The sequence below is a fragment of the Podarcis raffonei genome, chromosome 8 (genome assembly GCF_027172205.1).
Source record: "Podarcis raffonei isolate rPodRaf1 chromosome 8, rPodRaf1.pri, whole genome shotgun sequence".
In the NCBI taxonomy this organism is placed as follows: domain Eukaryota; kingdom Metazoa; phylum Chordata; class Lepidosauria; order Squamata; family Lacertidae; genus Podarcis; species Podarcis raffonei.
In genome coordinates, this window is record NC_070609.1 from 87807718 (window position 1) to 87829945 (window position 22228).

Genomic DNA, 22228 nt, shown 5'->3' on the forward strand with positions numbered 1-22228 from the left:
AAATCAGCCCTGAGTGCTCACTGGAAGGACAGATCCTGAAGCTGAGGCTCCAGTACTTTGGCCACCTCATGAGAAGAGAAGACTCCCTGGAGAAGACACTGATGCTGGGAAAGATGGAGGGCACAAGGAGAAGGGGACGACAGAGGAAAAGATGGTTGGATAGTGTTTTTCGAGGTTACCAGCCTGAGTTTGACCGAACTGTGGGAGGTAGTGGAGGACAGGAGTGCCTGGTGTGCTCTGGTCCATGGGGTCACGAAGAGTCGGACACGACTAAACGACTAAACAACAACAACCAAGTGATTGGGCCCTGCAGACAAATGAATGGATCTTCCCTCCACAAGCACCCGTAGCTGCTAGGAAGGAGAACAACAGCCAGCGAGACGGTGGATGAGCTGAGCTGGAAGATGGCTGGCAGCTAGAGAAACAGAGACCTGCTAGTTCTGTGCTGAATCCAAAGCTGCAACTAATGGAGAAGAAAGATCTGGGGTGTGAATGCTGTGAGCCCTTCAGTCTTATGCTCAGGTTGTGTGTTGTCAGCATCTGTCTGTCTTGAGAGACAATGGAGTGCACCTCCAGGGATGAAACCAAACTGCTGTGTTAGCAGCACCCAAGTGACCTCCCTGGGGCACAAGCCATCCTGGTCTGCCCAGATGCCAAGACCCCACTCTCAGCCTCACTGATGTGGTCCAAAGGAAAGCAGAGCAATACATTTAGCACCAACAGGAGTTGCTGGAAGGAGGCGTACAAGGCACCATCCGATCGCCTTAGGGACTCGTTATGTACTGAGTTGAATAGGATCCAAAATGCAGCAGTCTGATTGGTCCTAGAACAAGAGGATCCAAAATGCAGCAGTCTGATTGGTCCTAGAACAAGAGGATCCAAAATGCAGCAGTCTGATTGGTCCTAGAACAAGAGGATCCAAAATGCAGCAGTCTGATTGGTCCTAGAACAATAGGATTCAGAATGCAGCAGTCTGATTGGTCCTAGAACAATAGGATCCAGAATGCAGCAGTCTGATTGGTCCTAGAACAAGAGGATCCAAAATGCAGCAGTCTGATTGGTCCGCAGGAGCCACCCAATCCAGCTCCAGGTTGAAGTGAATCCGCAACCTGATTGGCCTACAGGAGAATCCCGGAATTAGCCAATCACGTGGGGCCCATTGTGTAAATAATGTATATAAAGCAGACATTCTGGGGGAACTTCCATTCCTCCTCACCACTATGAGCTGAATAAAGAGCATGAAATCCACTCTCGAATCCAAGTATATTTCAGGACTCCACTCCAGATTTGTATAGGGTTTACTCCTTGGCCTTTTCTTCTCTTGAAGATATCCTGCAAAGCAGTGGAGGTTTAGGACCAGAGTTTTCCTTCTCCTAAAGGGCTTCCTTCCCAGGGGACGAGCCCCATCTGTCCCTCATTTCCCTCCTACAGAGCATGCAGAAACCACCTTTCTGACCATTGGACCCACTCTTGGTCTCATCCCCTCAATCTGCTGCACAGGAGGGGGACGTCCCAAACTCACTGAGGGTTTGAGGCCGACTGGCTACCCTCACCTGGTTTAGTGGGCCAGTGAGAGCTGTTTCCTGGGGTGTGGCCACTGTCCCACGCTGACAGCTTTTAGGAGTCACAGGTGAGAGCTGGGGGTCAAAAGTGTGCAAACTCCCCCAGAGGGAACATTCCTCCTCCTCTAACACCCCCAAAGATAAAAGAATCAAATTATCAATAAGAAGAATCAACAACAATAATTTTAAACATTCAAAAGTTAAAATAACAGCAGACTAAAAACAGGTTAAAACTCCCATCAACTTTCTGAACATCTGATTAGGTTTAGAATCATGCAGTTGGAGAGTCATCTGGTCCAACCCTTACAATGCAAGAATCTTTTGTCCAGTGTGGCGTTCCTGGCACGGGACACAAATGTCCTATCCTGATTTTTCTCGGTGGCTGCCAAGGAAGGCCCCCGGCAGGTCCCCCTCATTCCTGAACAGCCGCATTTAATAAGAAAATCTGATGTCCTGGTTGGCAGCTTCTTTCGGTTGCTTGCCTGCATTTGTGAAGACGAACGCCCACGCAGGAAAAAGGAAGTCCATTTGAACAAATAGCTGCGGTGGCTTCCTTTCTCAAAGCTACGGGCTGCCGCGAGCACCGCCATCCGCCAGCAATAGCTCCTTGGACTCACTCCTCTGCTCTTTGCTCCGTCGGTGCAATGGTGGATTTTCCTCCCTGACGGGCCTGAGCCACTTCTGGGCCAGAAACGCCCCCTGGTTTTGCTTTGTGTGTGTGTGTGTGTTCTCCCTGCTCCAGCTCACTGCCTCTCACTTCTCCCCAGTCCGCTCCCAGAGCATGATGGCCGTCGACCCGAAGGGCTCGGGGAGCTGGTCCCATCCTCCCAACCTTCTGGAGCGGCCCCTGAAGGCCGGCTGGCTGAAGAAGCAGCGCTCCATCGTCAAGAACTGGCAGCAGAGGTACTTTGTCCTGAAAGGGCAGCACCTGTATTACTACAAGGATGAAGAGGACCTCAAGCCCCAGGTACTGTTCAGGTAGAGGGTCCAGAGGGATCGCCCTGGTGGTCTGGGCTCTCCATGGGCCAGGGGGAAAGAGCTCTGTCTCAGGCAGAACTGGCCCAGGATGTTCTGCCACCTGAGGCCCAACAGCCACCTGAGGTGACTGAAAATGACCAGGGGAATCCCCGGTGCTCTGAAGGTGGAGAAAAAAGGAAGCTAGAGAGGAGCAGGTGGTGGGCCAGTGGGCGACAAGCACAGGAGGTGGTGAAGGGATTGACCTTGGAGCCCTCAGATCTACTGCCCCTAACTACTGTCCCGAGCCTGCCGCCTGAGGCAGTTGTCTCGCAGAGCCCCATGAGTGGGCCGGCCCTGGTGGCAGGAGAGGCTGCGGAAGCAAAGTCAGTGAAGTTCTTGTGAGGTGAGCTTGGGGGGGAAAGGGCTGATTATATTGTCACACCTCAGAAGAGAGAGGTAAGATGGAGCAGCCCCCGAATTCTTCCCTGGCTCAGATTGAAATCCGAGCCGGAGAAGTGATTCTGGCTTGACTCCTGCAAGTTCTCTTCCCCACCTGCAAGCTAGTGGAGCTGCTTCTCTTTGCTAGCTTGTATGGGGAGGAATCTTGCAGGGGCAAAATCCAAAGGGTTCTTTTTTTGCCCCTGCAGTGCAGATGTGGGGAGGGCAGGGGAGATGGGCAAGCCACTTTCAGAAACCATGGTTTGATGTAGCCTTCTTTTGAAACCAACCAGTGTTTCCTAAAAACCATGATTCCTGCTCTGGACAATATGACAAACTAAGATTCAGGGAAAGTGGGCAAAAGGGTGGGGGGAGCTGGTGGTCCTTCTCCTGGCTGTGGGGAGGGGCTGGGGCAGGGCTTGTGGAGGCTCCTCCTTGCTTATGTAGCTCTCACTATCCTGCAGCTTGCATAAAGTGTGAACCAGATCCTGAGCTTTCAACTTCTTTGGTAATGTTATCCAATATAAGGCCTTTTTGGTTTCCTCTGCATCTAATGGCCTCCCACTGCTGACGTTGGTAGTTGGCCACAACCCATATCTATCCTGTTGTTGCTTATGGAAAACTGCATTTTGATACATTCCCCCCTCCCCCAAACCAGCTTCAGTCTGAATTGAGAAGAACGATGACACAGCTGCATTTCTAGCTGGCAATGTGTGCACAGCCTTGGTGGCATTTTCATGTTTTAAGCGCTGAAGAAGTTGCCGGCGTCATAAGCTAAATATATACCCAGCTTCCTTCCCCATTTCACAGAGCAGCTGGTATTACACTGGTGGACTATAAATTCTCCTTCTTTCATGATGTAGATGAAGATTCACGAAACCAGATTTTGTGACGCTGTCACCAGAAAGTTTGCTAGAAAACGTTTGTAGAATGTTTGCAAAATAATAAGCTGCCCCCTTAAGTGGATTCTACCATTGGGAGCTTGCTCTCACAAGCTTTAGCCTTGGGCAAATGTTTAACGGCGTGAATGAAATTCACCAAGGACAAGTTTTTTCAAGGGGCTCCTGAATAGAACCTCCATCTTCAAGAGAAGTCTATCTCTGAGTTTTAGATGCTGGGCACATAGAGCGGGAGAAGGTCACTGTTGCCTTTATGCCTCTGCCGCTGCTTCTCAGGAGCAGTAGGCTGACCACAAAATGTGGGGCTAGAATGATGCACTTTGCACTGGCTCACCAAGACAGTTCTTTTATTCTTACTTTTCTGCACACTGCTGGGGGTGGGGATAAGGCCTTTCCAGTGGTGTCCAAACTTTTTTCAAAGGGGGCCAGATTTGATGAAGCGGAGGGCCATGGGGGCCAACCAAAGGGCCAATCAAAGTTGTTGACCTTTTTTTAGGATTGATGTTTTTGAGCTTTTTTAAAGATTGAAGTTGTTGAGGTTTTAAACTGCCTCTGGGGCTGGATTAAATTGACTGGCGGGCTGGATTAAGCCCCCAAAACGGACTTTGCACATCCCTGCTTCCACCCCAAACCAAATTACCTCTAAAGACCCTCACTCATTGGCAGTGATCTTGTCAGCCCCTGCTCAAGAAACTCTTCACTAGGGGTGCCGACTGACTTATAATAAACAATGTGCCCCAAACAAATCAAGACCCGCTAAAATAGAGGAACATGGGCCCGGATCCTGTGCTTTGAGCAGCAGGTCAAAATCCGCAGAGATCAGTAGGTAGAGTCACCTGGAATCACAGAATTGTAGAGCTGGAAGGGACCCTTAAGAGTAATCTAGTCCAGCCCCTTGCCATGCAGGAAGAAGCATTCATGGTGTGGTGGAGATGAACTGCCATCAAAGGCGCCGGAGCAGGGGCTGGTTAAACAGTTGGCAATGTTGCGGGAATTTATGTATAGGTTGGGGAGGGGGTTGCCCCTCCAGCAGATATCATGCACATGCAGCCCACTACCAAAATCAGCACAATTGCTTTTGTGACTTTTGTGATTTATCCTCACAAAACACTTCATCACAGTTTCTTCCTATCTATTCAAAGGGCCACTGCTGCACAATACCAAATGTAAGAATTCACTGATCAATGCATCTATGTACTGGCTCACTGGGAAAACTTCAGAAATTCATATGACACGTGTGCTCAGCTACTCAGCAGCCTCTCTGCCTGAGTGATAATTCCTGGCATCCTGATACCTGAGGGCCAGACAGGTAGCCATTCCAGAAATAACAAACCCAGATGAAGACAAAAGGGTGTGATTAACTTGGCTGGGAAACAGGGAAATGTAGATATCTCTTTTGTTACACTTGATGGGTGTTTGGTGGAGGGCAAGGAGAACCATGGGGCAGGGCCCAGGATGCTCAGATTACTGCCACCAGACCTCCCCTTTCATGATGTAACCATGATGTATTAGTGATGTAGTTTTGGGGGGTGTAACATGGGGATTAGCAGCTAATAAAAGTCTGGGGGCTCTTTTGTTCAGGGCTTCCATCTTGTTCCACCTTGTGGCAGGTGGGAGTCCTGTTGCCACAGTCTTCAATAAAGACCAAGCCTACCGGCTTCTGTTTTGCTCTGGTATTTCTGGCTGGTGTCCATGTTTTTTGTCCAAGGGAGCCCTCGGTTTTCTCCCTTAACAGCAGTCTCATCTGCTTGAAGCTGCTCGGCTGCTCTGCCCCCACCAATATAGTTCCTCTCTTCTGATTTCACTTCCCATTTGCACAGGTCCGTCCTCTGTCTCGCTCCACTCACACGTCTGCTTCAACCTCCTGCTGCCTTTGACTTCTTCCACAATGCTTCCTGTGGCAGGAAAAGACCCTGCAACCCCACACACTTAATCTGTCACACCCACGAGTTATCTGGCGATGATGTGCAATCTTCACGATAAAAATACTTTGCACCTTTAAAAAAAAAAATTAAGTGCAATACAGTTGAGTAACCATGAAAACACCCAAGGCAGCCCTTGCTACCAGTTTGGCTCAAGTCATCTGCCTTTTCCTCGTGACTGCCCCGACTCATGACGTTGTCATCTGAGCTCTTCCTTCGGCATGAAGAAAAGGCTGTATCTCCCTTCATTGGGGCAGGGTTGAAATTCCACCCTGCCTGCCCGCCCCCCGCCACCCAGTTTCCCAAAAATATTTTCCCCTTGCAAAAAACAGGGACTGATTTTCTGTTCCATTCTGGAGTGGGGAGTGGGGAGTAATAGAATCATAGCATCGTAGATTTGGAAGGGACCTTAAGGGCCATCTAGTCCAACCCTCTGCAATGCTGGAATCACAGCTGAAGAATCAGCGACAGGCCTGGCCACCCAAACTCTGTTTTAGAAACTTTCAGCAAAGAAGAGTCCAGCAGCTTCCAAGGGAATTCATTCAACTGTCAATAATAAAATATTGCTTTTTTTGGTTTGTTTTCAAAGATCTTTATTGAAACTTAACATATATACATAATAACTAAAATTCCCAATGATTGTAAGTGCATAATTATACACTTAATTATAAAACCCATCACCCACCCTCTACTTCCCTCCACAGCAATTCGACTTCTGTATATTTCTACCTTTTCCCCCTTGCATTCCAAAATGAATTATTTTTGTTAAATTCTGATTTTTCTTTCTTTGTTTGTTTTGTTATTGCTTACATTTTTTATTCTAAGCTTATTAACATGTCATTTTTAGAACAATATTTTGACTTATAATCTTCGAAATACTTCCACTCCATTCTTAACTTTTGATTTGATTGATATCTTATCATTGAAGTTAATTTTGCCAATTCTATATACTCACTTAATTTACAAATCATAAAATATTGCTTTATGTTTCACACTTGCTGCTGTTTGTGGTTTCAGGGATCGATACGCCTTCATGGAAGTTCCATCAGGGAGGTGGCAGCCACAGGCTCTGACGAAGTGGGGAGATTTATCTTTGAAATCATCCAAGGTGAGTAGCCCTCAATGGCATGGCAATTTCAGATTCAGGTAGGTAGCCGTGTTGGTCTGAATCAGTAAGGTAAAGGTAAAGGGACGCAGGTGGCTCTGTGGGTCAAACAACAGAGCCTAGGACTTGCTGATCAGAAGGTCAGCGGTTTGAATCCCCACGACGGGGTGAGCTCCCGTTGCTCAGTCCCTGCTCCTGCCAACCTAGCAGTTCAAAAGCACATCAAAGTGCAAGTAGATAAACAGGTACCGCTCCAGGCGGGAAGGTAAACGGCGTTTCCATGCGCTGCTCTGGTTCGCCAGAAGCGGCTTAGTCATGCTGGCCACATGACCCAGAAGCTGTACACCGGCTCCCTTGGCCAATAAAACGAGATGAGTGCCGCAACCCCAGAGTCAGCCATGACTGGACCTAATGGTCAGGGGTCCTTTTACCCTTTACCTTTAGCACACACTGGGGAGGAGTTTTTTGGAACAAAGCAGGGAGTGGCCAGAACTGCTGTTTCCTCATTTTTTTAAAAAAGCTAGCTCTGAATAAATGTTGATTTTAAGTGCCCTTTTTGGATTCAGCCCTGGGGAAGCACTGCTCCTCTGAGTTGCTGCCATATTTTACAGGCAAAAGCCCGTTGGGGAAAGACATTAGTAGGGAGAGAAATCCATCTGCAGCAGTTTCTCCACTTTCCAGGATGAGTAACTTGCTTTTTTCCACCCCCACGCAGGCGTCTCGGGAGACCAGAATCGTGCGGGACAAGACTCCTACGTGCTGATGGCCAGTTCTCAGTCTGACATGGAGGACTGGGTGAAATCTCTCCGCCGCACGGTGGGGTCTCCCTTAGGAGGTAAAGGGGGACGCAAAGCTCTTTTGTATCAACATGCTGTTGGTTTAATGCACTTTCTATCCATTTCAGTAGGGCAAGAGACATCCCCACCTTTTAGCTTTTCATCTTCATCACTGAGGGAAGTCGCAGGATAAAATTTCCTGTGATGGAGGTTTCTGAAACTCTAAGGATGTGAGAAAGCTGTGGGGTTGCAGTATTGTGAGAGCTGTGTGGTAGCCAGCCTCAGCAATGCACGAGTTGTTGTTCTGCTATTCATTACCTGCCCCTCACCCCAAGATCCCAGGGCAGGTGGCATCATTAAAACACAATACAGTGGACAATCGGGTTGAGAACGTGATCTGTGCGGGAGGCACATTCACAACCCACAGCATTTGCAACCCACAGCGGCACGTCTGCACACACGTGGGTTGCGATTTAGCGCTTCTGCGCATGCGAGACCACCAAAACGTGGAAGTAACCTGTTGTGGTACTTCCGGGTTTCAGCAGTCTGTAACTCGAAAAAATGCAACCTGAAGCATCTGTAACCTGAGGTATGACTGTATTAAAAACAATTAAAAACAATTTGCAATCTTAAAAATCAGATGAGTCCTAAAAGCATACACGCATGCTGAAGAGCCAGGTGTGAGCAAGGTGCTTTTGGCGCTAAGGATGTGGTTGGTGCTGAGGTCTAAACCACTGAGCCTCTTGGGCTTGCCGATCGGAAGGTCAGCGGTTCGAATCCCCGCAACGGGGTGAACTCCCATTGCTCGGTCCCAGCTCCTGCCAACCTAGCAGTTCGAAAGCACACCAGTGCAAGTAGATAAATAGGTACTGCTGCAGTGGGGAAGGTAAAGGGTGTTTCCTTGCGCTCTGCCTTCTGTCATAGTATTCCGTTGTGCCAAAAGCGGTTTAGTCCTGCTGGCCACATGACCTGGAAAGCTGTCTGTGGACAAACACCGGCTCACTCGGCCTGAAAGCGAGATGAGCGCTGCAACCCCATAGTCGCCTTTGACTGGACTTAACCATCCAGGGGTCCTTTACCTTTGGGTGCTGGAAAATGGGTGTGGAAGATCCGTATTTAGCCCCTGATTGCCAGTTGAATGTTCCTGGGGTGGGTGTAAGCAAATGAGTCATGTAGGGATTAGTGTCAGACTAAGAGCTGGGAGGTAAAGGGTAAAGGGACCCCTGACCATTAGGTCCAGTCGTGACCGACTCTGGGGTTGCGGCGCTCATCTCGTTTTATTGGCCGAGGGAGCTTCCAGGTCACGTGGCCAGCAGGACTAAGTCGCTTCTGGCAAACCAGAGCAGCACACGGAAATGGCGTTTATGTTCCCGCCGGAGCGGTACCTATTTATCTACTTGCACTTTGTGCTTTCGAACTGCTAGGTTGGCAGAGCAGGGACCAAGTGATGGGAGCTCACCCCATCACGGGGATTCGAACCGCCGACCTTCTGATTGGCAAGTCCTAGGCTCTGTGGTTTAACCCACAGCGCCACTCGCGTCCCAGCATTCAAATCCCCACTCGGCAATGACACTCACTGGGTGACCCTGGGTACCAGTCACTGCCTCTCAGTCTAACCTACCTCACAGGGTTGTTGGGATTGAACAAAGACGGGGACAACCTTGGAGGAAAAAAGTAGGACAGAAACGCAGCAAATAAGTAAAACAAATATGCATATTATTTATACTCCATATTTCCAACAAACTGCCTCTGTGGTGGTATGCAAAATAAAGCATGCATAATTTTGTAATTAGTTTGGCCTTGGCAACAAGAGGCCACCTTAGTGGAGAAGACAAGGAGGCCTTGATGTGACGAGGACCCAGAGACGCTTGCGCCTGTTACTGGCAGATGGCTGGGCTTCCCCAGGCCCCCTCATGAAGAGCCCATTCAGAGCCTGTCTGTTAGCCACTCGTCAGTGTAGACCTTGACTCGGCTGCAGGCTTCAGTGCCCTGACTCTGACATGGGCAGCGTCATCACTGACACAGCCGTATTCCTGTCGGAGAGACTTTGGGCTCCTGCTTGATCATCCACGGAGCATATTGATTTTTTCAAAGTGCTTTAGTCTTTGGCCTCGTAACAACTAGGGGAGGCAGGCTGCGGGCGCCCTCCCTTTCGAAGGCTGTGCCATAATTTCAAGGCAGCAGGCGAGATGCGATCCCAGGCCCCAGACTGACTAGCGCTGAATCGTGGCGCCGTTTTGGAGGGAAATGACTGCCTCTTTCTTTTGCTGCAAAGAAGGGAGCCGTGATGTGGAGAGGGCAGCTTCAGCCTGAGTGAAGGAAGTCATATGCAGGAGTAATGGAAGGAAGCACCCGTTTACTATGTACAATGACAGGTTTATGATGGTTCTCTAAAAGCCAAAGAGCTCTTTGTCAGATCCTTGCCCCTCTCGACGTTCCTGGAAAGAAGGATGTGTGGATGCTGGGCTGATTTGGAAAGGGAAGAGACTCCAGGATTTCCTTCAGAATCTGGAAACAAGGATGAGAACAGGAGCCTGCCTAAAGGCGTAGAAGCAAGTTCTGAAGTCCTTTGCTGGTTGGAACTTGGACTTCTCTGCCATCCTTTTCCTGCCTGGACTCCCGATGAAGGGCTGGGAGTTGGGCTTTTGCTTTCCCGACCTGGAGATGTTCTTTTGCTGGGAGTACAGGAAGAAGCAGCAGCAGCAGCAGCCCATGGCCCACAGAAAAGGTACTGCTGCCTCTTTAAATGCCAGCCTCTTAGAAATTCATGCAGAGCGCAAGCTGCCACAGAGTGGCTTCGTTTTGACTGGTGCAGCAGCAGTGCCCACAAATGCGCCAGGAGCTCTCTGAAGAGGTGGATTTAGGAGAGTGCAACCAGTTTGCCCACCCTGGGCACTGAGCTGAAAAGGTGTTGCAGGGGACACTGCAACAATGTCGATCAATGGAAGGCAGGGGGTGGGGGCCTGAATGTTGGTGTTGCACAGAGTGCTGCTGAAATTTTAAAGCCCAAAGTCCGCCACTGCTCTCTGTGTGTTATACAGCAGGACTTGACTTGCCAAATGCCAAGAGACACTGAAAAGCTTTTGTCTCTAAAGTGGTGAAATAAACTGGCAGGAATGGCTGAGCTGTGAGTCAATGAAGTCTCTAGGTGGTCTTAGAAAAGCTACTATTCTTCCCCCTCTCATCTACCACAGGGGGATGAGAGGAGCCCAAATTGCAGGGCTGTTGTAGTAGGTAGTAAGGGGGGTTTTTTTTTGGTGTTATTTCATCATTTGTACTCTCATATTTTTTAAAATGCAAAAGTACTTTGTTGTTTCATCATTTGCACTTCTGTATTTTGAATTCCACAGAATTTCAGTTAAGGATCATCTGTGTCAGACTTGCCCCAACCTGGTGCCTTAGTGGGTTGTGTAAACCACTGTTCTGAATGATGCTTTTTATAGGGTAGGATGGGGTTGGGGGCCACTGGGGTGAGTTTATGGAAACAAAGGGGCAGTGGTCTGAAAAAGGTTGAGACCCACTGTTCCCAATTTTGGGTTACAACTCCCATCAACCCATCCCTGCTCCCGTCAGACCAGCAGAATATGCCTGATGGGAGTTGTAGTCTTTAAAATCTGGGCAGGGATGCAGAAACAGAACTGAAGATTAAGTGGGCTGGTTGCAGAACAGGACCTTGTGAGAACCTATCTTTCTTTTGTGTCTTCTTCTCCCCCCCCCCTGCCCCCAGTGGTTTTTGGCCAACAGCTGGTGGAGACCATGGTGTATGAGCAGAAATTTGGGAAGCATCAGGTCCCCATCTTGGTTGAGAAATGTGCTGAGTTCATCAGGAAGCACGGCCTGAACGAAGAGGGCATCTTCCGACTTCCTGGCCAGGACAACCTGGTGAAAGAGCTGCGGGATGCCTTTGACGCGGGAGAGAGGCCGTCCTTTGACCAGTAGGTGGCGTATTTCTCAAGGGAATCCAAGGCTGCCAGTTCTGGGATGGGACTGACCTTTAGATTTCACACCCCACATTCTCCCCACACTTTAGGCCAGGGGTCAGCAACCTTTTTCAGCAGGGGGCCGGTCCACCGTCCTTCAGACCATGTGGTGGGCCAGACTATATTTTTTTGGGGGGGGGGGGAATGAACGAATTCCTATGCCCCACAAATAACCCAGAGATGCATTTTAAATAAAAGGGCACATTCTACTCATGTAAAAACACGCTGATTCCTGGACTATCCGCGGGCCAGATTGAGAAGGCGATAGGGCCGCATCTGGCCCCTGGGCCTTAGGTTGCCTATCCCTGCTTTAGGCTCATATGCATGCCTTCAGAGAAATGCTGGAATAAAAGAATTTTTATATGGTGTTCTATTTGGGTGCTGAATTATGCCCCATTTTTGAAGTTCCCATGGGATGCGGGTGGTGCTGTGGGTTAAACCACAGAGCCTAGGACTTGCCGATCAGAAGGTCGGTGGTTCGAATCCCCACCACGGGGTGAGCTCCCGTTGCTCGGTCCCAGCTCCTGCCAACCTAGCAGTTCGAAAGCACGTCAAAGTGCAAGTAGATAAATAGGTACCGCTCCGGCGGGAAGGTAAACGGCGTTTCCATGTGCTGCTCTGGTTCGCCAGAAGCGGCTTAGTCATACTGGCCACATGACCTGGAAGCTGTACGCCGGCTCCCTCGGCCAATAAAGCGAGATGAGCGCCGCAACCCCAGAGTCGGCCACGACTGGACCTAATGGTCAGGGGTCCCTTTACCTTTACCTTTGAAGTTCCTTAAAGCGAAACCTAGAGTTACATAGGTATGACATGTCCCCAGTTTTCCAGCACTGTTTGTGGGGTCTGCTCCTGACAGTAGCAAGGTCTTTTGCATGCCTCTCTATCTCCTTTCCTTATTTTGCAGAGACACAGATGTGCACACAGTGGCTTCTCTGCTTAAACTCTACCTCAGGGAACTCCCTGAGCCTGCCATACCTTGGACACAGTATGAGGACTTCCTCTTGTGCGGCCAGCTTCTGACGGCCAATCAGGCAAAGGTTCGGAATAACGCACCTCTTGTCAGTAATCTCATGTTACTTTCAGGATGCAGTGAATATGCACGCTTTTTGTATGGGTTATGTAAACAGCCTGAGCTGCCTTGGGACGCACCTCCAAGAGCAGTACAGTGGTACCTTGGAAGTCGAATGGAATCCGTTCCGGAAGTCTGTTCGACTTTCAAAAAGTTCGGAAACCAAGGCACAGCTTCCGATTGGCTGCAGGAAGCTCCTACAGCCAATCAGAAGCTGCAGAAGCCCTGCTGGGCGTTTGGGTTCCAAAGAATGTTCACAAACCGGAATACTCACTTCCAGGTTTGCGGCGTTCAGGAGCCAAAACGTTCGACTCGCAAGGCGTTTGAGATCCAAGGTACGACTGTCTTCACTTTCTCTCCCTCCCACATTCCTCACAAAAATTGCACCTCCAAAGCTGCTCTTTGCATTTCACAGGAAATTCCTATTGATGCCAATGAAGCCTTCCATTGAAAGGCAAACAGCACTTTATGAGATTCTTGCCAGTGCCTTGGCAAGGAGAAAAAGAGAGTTACTCTTTTGACCATGGCCCCCCTGAAGCTGCTCAGGCTTCTCCCTGCCCAGCTGCTATTGGCATAAGGAAAACCATGTATGTTGATTGCATTCAAAGACTTAAGGCTCACCCACACTTCTGCTTGCTCTGCGTCACCCCACCCCCAAACCCGCTGTTTACTGCTGAATCTCGAGTTTTCTCTGGATCAATGTTTGCTCCAATTTACTGCCAAGAAGCGGGTTTTCTGGGACAAAGCATTGGGGCAAAAGCAAAACCACTTGAACCGATGCTTTGTAGGGACAAGTGCAAGGATAAGAGCTTTTGATATTGAAAAAGACTCCCTCAGAAGGTTTTTAAACGGAGGTTTGGTGGTCGTCTGTTTGGGATCCTTTAGCTGTGATTCCTGCATTCCAGGGGGCTGGACTAGATGGGCCTTTGTGTCCCCTTCCAAGGCTACAATTCTATGAAATGACAATGTTATTTTGTGCTAGGGATAAATGCTTGTGACAACTGAAAACCCAGCCTTATCTTCTTCTAGGGTCATCGTCAGCTAGTGAAGCAGCTCTCTCTTCTGCCTCGGGACAATTACAACCTCCTCAGTTACATCTGCCGGTAGGTGCCCATTCACTGATGCATTCGTATCTCGCCATTTTATACCAGGAGATGTACAAGTTGCCACATCCAAACCCTCTCGCTGGCAGGGCACTCATTTGCAGACCACAGCAGGCTGTGAATTTCAGTCCCAACTTTTGGGACCTTCACATTGTTAGAGGTAGAAATATTAATCTTCTGTTTGTCCAAGAAAGAAGTAAGCAGAAACATTTGGTAATTTACAGATTCTTCAGGACTGGGACAAACCCTCTAAGTAGCAAGAACGTGTAGAGCACTGGTTTTGTTTTAATATGTATGTTTTGTTCTTGTTTTGTATTTTTATGTTGTGAACTATCCTGTGATCTTTGCATGGAGGGCAGTATACAAATTTTAATAATAATAATAATAATAATAATAATAATAATAATAATAATAATAATAGGTTCCCAAAGTGGGCACTGGAGATATAAATGACAGGTATTGTTTATAAGTTATGTTGAATTAATTGTTATATGTAAAAAAGCAATAAAAGACATTAAAAAAAAAAAAGAGTTGGCGCCGGGAGGCATGCTTTTTTCAATACACCAATGAAGCATTTGCACAGGCTAAACTCAGAAAGTGCTTTAAAAAAAATAAAATAAAGTAAAATGCAGTCAATTTGCAACTCATGCATGTGTAATTTCAGCTTTACGTGCTGCCAGCAAGCCGGCTGAAATTGCACAAATTAAACTCAAATTGCACAAATTAAACTTGCTTGAGGGGGACAAGACCTTTTTGTCATGCTGGGTCTGGGAGGTAAGATTGCTTGCACAGTTGTGCTTCTAAGTGGTTGTTTTGAGTACCTACGTACATACGTAATTTTATTTGTATGCTGTTTTTGATAGTTGAAACCATGTTCAAGGCAGCTTACAACATGAAAAAACCCCCCAAAATCACAACATAACAAAATTACAGTTATAAGCAAGAAACAAAACTTCAAAAAAACAGCCAAATTGAACAATTTCCACATGAAATCTAAAGATCTAAAACAAAGATACAAAAATTCATATAAATAACAGCAACCCTCGCCCCCTCCACACAGAGCCCCCTAAACAATACTTCAGACCAAGAGTTGATTCAGCTGCTTTTGTAGTTGGAGTCAGTCCGAGCCCACCTTCCCAGGCCAAGGGGAAAAGGCCTGCAAGGCGCAGGGAGCAGGTCTTCCAGGACTCATAGCCAAGACGGACTATATGCAATTTTGACTTTGCACGCAACTTGCCCCACCGCCCTAAGCATAACCCCGATACAAATTGTGAGTTGACTGTAAACATAATAAAAAATAAACCTATGGACCTGTTATTGCTGGACTCTCACTTTCCGATTTTCTGGCCTCCGGATTCTGGCAGGTTCCTGCATGAAGTCCAGCAGAGTTCTGCCACCAACAAGATGAGTGTGGAGAATCTGGCGACAGTGTTTGGAGTGAATCTCATCAGACCAAAGATAGAAGACCCTGCCACCATTATGAGAGGTGCAATGGGGTGGAAGGGTGGGGTGTATGGATGAAATGAGGTGCCCCATTTATCCAACAAGGTGCACCCCATTTTGCAAATGTTCACATACCGTATTTTTCGATCTATAAGACGCACTTTTTCCCTCCTAAAAAGTAAGGGGAAATGTGTGTGCGTCTTATGGAGTAAATGCAGGCTACGCAGCTATCCCAGAAGCCAGAACAGCAAGAGGGATCGTTGTGCAGCACTCCCTCTTGCTGTTCTAGCTTCTGGCTTAGCCGCGCAAAGCGGGGAGCCTTCATCCCGCTGCCCTGCCGAGGCTTCGCGCAGCTATCCCAGAACCAGAACAGTGAGAGGGATTGATGCGCAGTGCTCCCTCTTGCTGTTCTAGCTTCTGGCTTAGCCCCTCAGTCCCTTCCCCCACCTCCTGGAAAAGCCCCCAAGAGCCGCTTTTCCCCGAGGAGGGAGAAGGGCCTTTTCCTCAGGGAAAAGCCTGTAAGTGCCGCACACACGCTCCACGCGGCTCGTGAAAGGGAGCGCTGAGCAGAGCCTGGGATGCATACAAGCTCTGCTCAGCGCTCCCCTTAAAGAATATTTTTTTTCTTGCATTCCCCCTCTGAAAACTAGGTGCATCTTATGATCTTATAGAGCGAAAAATACGGTATGTTAGTGCAACCTACATTTCTATATTATTAAATGAAGCTGATATTGTATAGATCAGTGGCTCCCAACTGGTGGTTGTTGGGCCCCAGGGGGTCTCCATAATCTACCCAGGGGATCCATGGCACCATTTCCCCTCCCCCAGGCTTCTACCTAGCATGATCCTTTGGTGTGTTCCTCCCCCCCCCCCCGCAGGCACTCCTCAGATCCAGAAAGTGATGTCAACCTTGATCAGCGACCATGAAAAGCTTTTCCCCATATCGAAAGACGTGGCTCCTGCTCCGCCTCCGCAGAAGAGCGACTCCAATAAATCTCCAGTTCCTCGCAGCTCCGTCGGCTGGGATGCTGCCCAGAGGCCGCTCATGGCCAGGGCGGGGAGCAGGACTCTCCTGCGGCAAATCGTGAGCAGCCTTTATTATTATTATTTATTAATTTGTACCCCACTTTTCCTCCAAGGAGCTCAAGGCTGCGTACATATTTCTCTCCCCCCCCCATTTTATCCTTGCAACCTTGGGCCTGGGGCCCAAGAACCACGGCTGAGAGTGAGTGAGCGGCCTGAGGTCACCCAGCGAGCTTCCTGTCTGAGTGGGGATTTGAACCCTGGCCTCCCAGGTCTCAGTCCGACACTCTGACCACTGCACCACACTGCCTCTCCGTCTTTCTTTGTGGCCTCTGCGTCTTACCCATGCGCCGCAGGGTGTGTGATGCACATTCATTTACATTCATTTAGTTGCTTGCAGAATCGACGAAGTGGCTTCCAAAATAACGAAAAAGCAACATGAAATCTAACACAATGTAGTAGGGATATGAAAACAAATACAGACAGGTAGAGCGAGATGCAAGCGCAAAATGAGCCACAGCCACAAGATTTCACTAGTGGCAAATAGAGCCGAAATGGTTTCCAAGGCATGAATCTCAGAGGAGCTTGCTGGATGAGGCCAATGGCCCATGTGGTCCAGCATTCTTTTCTCACAGGGGCCAACCGGATGCAACCTATGGGAAACAAGCAAGCTGTGGGAATGTGCAGGGTGGCAGGTGAAGATATATTGTTTATTAATATCCTTCCTAACTTGCGCTATCAAGTTCCTTTACTTAGCAGAGTTTACATTCCCCTTTTTACACACACAGCAGATGGCTGGTTGCAGGCTTGTGTAAGCCTCTCACTATTATACAATTCAGTCAGTCTCAGACTGAATTGTGCATTCCTGGTAAGTTCCCTTGGTAAAGGACCCTGACCACTAGGTCTAGTCATGGCTGACTCTGGGGTTGCGGTGCTCATCTCGCTTTATTGGCCGAGGGAGCCGGCGTACAGCTTCCGGGTCATGTGGCCAGCATGACAAAGCTGCTTCTGGCGAACCAGAGCTGTGCACGGAAATGCCGTTTACCTTCCTGCCAGAGCGGCACCTATTTATCTACTTGCACTTTGACATGCTTTTGAACTGCTAGGTTGGCAGGAGCAGGGACCGAGCAACGGGAGCTCACCTCATCGTGGTCGCTGACCTTCTGATCAGCAAGTCCTAGGCTCTGTGGTTTAACCCACGGCGCCACCCGCGTCCCCTCAGGTTCCCTTGAATCCCTCTTAAAAGAATAAAGACGTCACAATGGAGACACTCCTTTAGATATACTGGGCTGAGGCCATTTATCGATTTAAAGGTCATCACCAACACTTTGATTTGTGCTTGGAAATGTACCGGGAGCCAATGTAGGTCTTTCAGGACCTTACTCGTCCTTTCTCAAAACTTCTTCATAGGGGGTCTCTCTCCACCCCCTTGATCATTTGGGTCGCCCTTTTCTGAACTTTTTCCAGCTCTATAATATCCTTTCTGAAGTGAGGCGACCAGAACTGGATGCAGTATTCCAAGTGCGGTTGCACTGATTTGCCTGAAAAAACAGCCCTGCCCTTCTGGTGTCCAGTTTGGCCTCGGCATTTGCTTGAAGGTTTCTCTCTTCTCTTTCAGAAAGACGACCCTGACGCCTCCATCTCCGAATCGGCTGCCAGGTCAGCTGAGGCGGCAGAAGGTAACGGGGAGATGCAGCCCAGCGACGTTCTGGGGACATGGACAGAAGAGCCCAGGAAAAGGACTCAGACACTACCCAGCAGGAAATGCTTTTCCTTCCTTTCCTCCAACAGAGGGAACCAAAGCACGGATGGAAATGAGATTTTCAACAGTGAATTTTGGTCCTCACCTTCCCCAGCTGGCCTGCAGCCTGTTTCTTCTACAGGTGCCCACAAAAGGACACTCTCAGGGGGACTGTCCAAGTGGTTCAATCTCCCACAGGCTTCCAGCTCCCACACCCCCAGTGGTTCAGCGATGGAAACGAGGAAGGAGGCCCACAATGAGAGACCATTGGACCAGATTAGTGAAATTTCAGGACAGGGTTCTCCAATACATGACATTCCTCATCCTGGGCAGAACGGGGCAGTGGTTGCAAACCCCAGTCCTGAAAACAGGGGCTGCCATTCAGAGGACCCTGAGGTGCTTAGGAAGATGATTGTGGAGCTGAAGGAGGAGATGGAGTCACAGAAAAAGGACTATGAAGAGCAAATTAGGAGGTAATGTAAAATATCTCGGTTGAGTCTGTTTCCCTCTGAAGCTGATAGTTTTATTTTATTCTTTATTTGTTCCATTTCCATCCTACCTTTTTCTCCATGGAGCTCAAGGCACATGGTTCTCCCCCCATTCCTCCTTTAATCACCACAACAATAATATTATCCGGGGGGGGGGTGTTATTGTTTGTTATTATCGTATGTATTTTTTTTCTATTTCATCTAATTCCAATGCCCTGCAGTCATCAAAAAGAATGCACATTCTCTCCTCCCCACCCCAGCAATTTCCCCAAAAAATTATGGAAGACAAGTGTCATTTATATATCATTTCTTAAGGTAAAGGTAAAGGGACCCCTGACCATTAGGTCCAGTCGTGGCCGACTCTGGGGTTGCGGTGCTCATCTCGCTTTATTGGCCAAGGGAGCCGGTGTACAGCTTCCGGGTCATGTGGCCAGCATGACTAAGCTGCTTCTGGCGAACCAGAGCAGCACACGGAAACACCGTTTACCTTCCCGCCGGAGTGGTACCTATTTATCTACTTGCACTTTGACGTGCTTTCAAATGGCTAGGTTGGCAGGAGCAGGGACCGAGCAATGGGAGCTCACCCCATCGCGGGGATTCGAACTGCTGACCTTCTGATCGGCAAGTCCTAGGCTCTGTGGTTTAACCCACAGCGCCACCCGCATCCCTATATCATTTCTTACTCCCATCGCTGAAATCCTCCCATCCCCTGCCGCCTGAGGCAGTTGCCTCACTCTCCTAATGGTAGGGCCTGCCCTGCCTGTTGACATCACTTTCCTTTTTTTTTTTTTGCAGCCTCGAGAAGGAGAACTATGAGGTCTGGGCCAAAGTGGTAAGGCTGAACAAAGAGATCGAGGAAGAAAAGAATAGGTTTGCTGAGCTGGAAAGTAAGCTTCAGAGCGTCGAGCGTTCCCAGGCTGACGTTGAAAAGAAGAACAAACTTCTGGAGAACTCCATAAAGTCCATGATCCAATCTGCAACGAAAACTGACTAAGGGGAAGGGCCGCTCATTCTGAACAGAAACTAGCCATGCTCCTTGCAGAGCAGGGGGCGGTCAGAGGCTCTTTTGAGCACCGTGCCTGCCTTTCTTCCAATGGCCTGATGTGCTGGGTCACGGGTCAGGCCTGGTGGAGACTGGGGGGTCCCAAGCGGCTGATAGATGCTCTTAGGAGATGTGGAGAGCTGCAGGCTGCAACGTCCTCCCACGCCCAACTCTCTTCGCAATAACAGCACAGCAGCTTCAGGCCATTTTCCTTCCTGACCCCCATTGATTAAACATCCCGTTCTTGTGGCCAAACTGCAAGAGCTGCCACCCCAGCCTTCTTTCACTTGCTGGCTTTTTGTGTGTGTTTCCATTCCATGTTATATTTATTTTGCCAGGACAGAGTTCAGCCCTCCTTTTAATCCTGCTTGATTGCAGGACTATGCATGGGGTTCCCATAACCCAACTCATGCAAATAAGAGACCAATGAGGCTGGTTTTTTGGGTTAAAACAGGCCACAACTTTATTGAACACAGATGAAAGAGGTTTGGCTTAGGCATGGGGCAATCAAAATACTTCCGACCCACCCGCCGGAAGTGATGGATGGCAATTCAGACGGGGGTTCCTAAGACTTACATCAAGTAGGGTGCCTGTGGCGATCACACAGGGTCCCCGGATGTTTAATGGTCTATTGATCCCTGTGCCACCACTGTGCTCGCTTCCCCGCTGCCACCAACCAGTTACTCTCTGGTAAAACACTTGAGTCCAGTCAGTTGTTAAAAGTGAACCAAAAAAACCAAGTTTATTTTACAAACATTAACAAGTTTATGGTTTCTCAGATAATATTCCTGTCAGTATCTTAACTTTAGTTTCTTTACCGGCCTGTACCTTCCTAATACCTTCTGACTGATTATCTCAGCTGTTTGACTGACTCCTCTTAACAAATTCTCTCCCTCTCTCACACCAGACTAGCCCAACCCACAGACTTATCTTCTCTGACTCTTCTAACTCCAGACTGTCTTCTCAACAACTCACTACAAAAAACCCTCTGTTCTTAAACCTTATACACAGTTAACTCTGCCCCCTGGGTTCCCATTGGTTAGTCATTTTACAGTTAGTCAACCCTTTCCCTATGAACCCAGTATGATGTCACACACATAGGCGGGCAAACGTCACAGTGGCCCTCGCAGGGACCGCTGTCTGGGGGAGTGCCTTCAGTCCTGGCCCCCCTGGGCATGTGGACATGGCCACTCCCCCCGGATCTCTTTAACAGGATACCCCAGCGTTTGGAGGGGCAGGCGGAGACCACAAGCTCCCCTCCATCCAAAACAAAGGATTGCCCCAATGCCCAATCCGTTGTGATGATTGCTATGAGGTAGACAAAACCACCGGGTCAGTGCCAATTAGCCCAGTGGGCAAATTCCTACCCAGCCCCTTAAAGAACGATGACCACCGTAGCCACAGCAAAGTCATTGACTATCAGCTTAAACCGAGGGTGGGTGGGCAGGGGAAAAACCCAGCAAAGGAACAAACAGGTAGTGCCCCAGGTGTGGGCTGCTTAGGTGGGCAAGGGGCGGATCCAAGGGAAGCCTACCTGTGCCTCTGGCACAGCCCAAGTCCCCAGCCTGCACCCCCATGAGCCAAAGCCTGGTGCAGGCCAGGATCCAGTTCCTGATAGGAAGGGCACCACTATCAGGAAGGGCAGGTCCAGGTCCCTCGCCGGGGCCCCAGTGAAGCCTCTGCCATCCTGCAATGCCACGGCACGAAAAAGCCATGAGCAGACTTGCCATCTGAGGAAGAGCTGGATCAAGGCAGAGGGCAAGAGGCTCTGCTTTGGCACCCAGGTGGATTTACATGGGGGGAGTGGGAGCTGAGGGAGGAAGGCTGTTGACCAGGGCTATTGACTGTTTGGCTCCGAAGCGCCCTCTCCGATTGCATGGAGCCCGTTCAGCCCTGTGGTTTTCCACGGATCTGAGGGCAATGAAACAATCGTTGAGACGACTAGAGCGCTGGTGGCGGATAACTCATTCCGAATCTGACCGGACACAGGTTAGAGCTCAACGTCGAGCCTACCAAGTGGCGATAGCGACAGCGAAGAAGAATTTCTTCACCGCCTCTATTGCATCTGCAGAAAACAGCAGCAGGAGACTCTTTCAGGTGGTCCGCAGTTTAGTGGAACCACCTGCTCCATTGGGGCCCAGTACGGGCCACATGATCTCCTGCAATGATTTTGCAAAGTTTTTTGCAGATAAGGTCGCTCAGATTCGAGAAGAGGTAGACTCCACTGTGGGAGCAGGGCCAGGGCGGGAGAGTGCTAGAGTCCTGTCTAGTCAAGTTGTGTGGGATCAATTCCAATCTGTTACCTCCGAGGATGTGGACAGGCTGCTTGGACGAGTGAAACCGACCACCTGTCTCCTTGATCCTTGCCCATCCTGGCTTATGAAAGCTAGCTGGGAAGGACTGGGCAATGGGCTTCGTGGGGTGGTGAATGCTTCTCTCTGTGAGGGAGCCTTCCCAGACCCTTCTCGGTAGTGGCACCCACCCTGTGGAGCGCCCTCCCACCAGATGTCAAAGAGAAAAACAACTACCAGACTTTTAGAAGAAGACATCTGAAGGCAGTCCTGTTTAGGGAAGCTTTTAATGTTTAACAGACTATTGTATTTTAATATTTTGTTGGAAGCCGCCCAGAGTGCCTTGGGAAACCCAGCCTGATGGGCGGGATATAAATAATAAATTATTA

The 22228-nt window shown here is 49.1% G+C and overlaps 1 protein-coding gene across 2 annotated transcripts in view; it reads left to right on the top strand.

Moving 5' to 3' along the window:
- Positions 1–20127, top strand: part of ARHGAP25 (Rho GTPase activating protein 25) — a 30064-nt gene extending 9937 nt beyond the window's left edge. The window contains exons 2-11 of one of the 2 annotated variants that reach the window (XM_053401356.1): positions 2330–2529; positions 6796–6886; positions 7599–7718; positions 11387–11594; positions 12544–12676; positions 13738–13811; positions 15176–15297; positions 16133–16338; positions 17896–18491; positions 19302–20127. In XM_053401356.1, the coding sequence (XP_053257331.1) occupies positions 2330–2529; positions 6796–6886; positions 7599–7718; positions 11387–11594; positions 12544–12676; positions 13738–13811; positions 15176–15297; positions 16133–16338; positions 17896–18491; positions 19302–19500 (1949 nt within the window). In that variant the 3' untranslated portion in view covers positions 19501–20127. Of the gene's footprint in view, positions 1–2329; positions 2530–6795; positions 6887–7598; positions 7719–9610; positions 10388–11386; positions 11595–12543; positions 12677–13737; positions 13812–15175; positions 15298–16132; positions 16339–17895; positions 18492–19301 lie in introns of those variants that run through there. The other variant, XM_053401357.1, reaches the window with a different exon arrangement.
- Positions 20128–22228: the final 2101 nt, after the last annotated feature.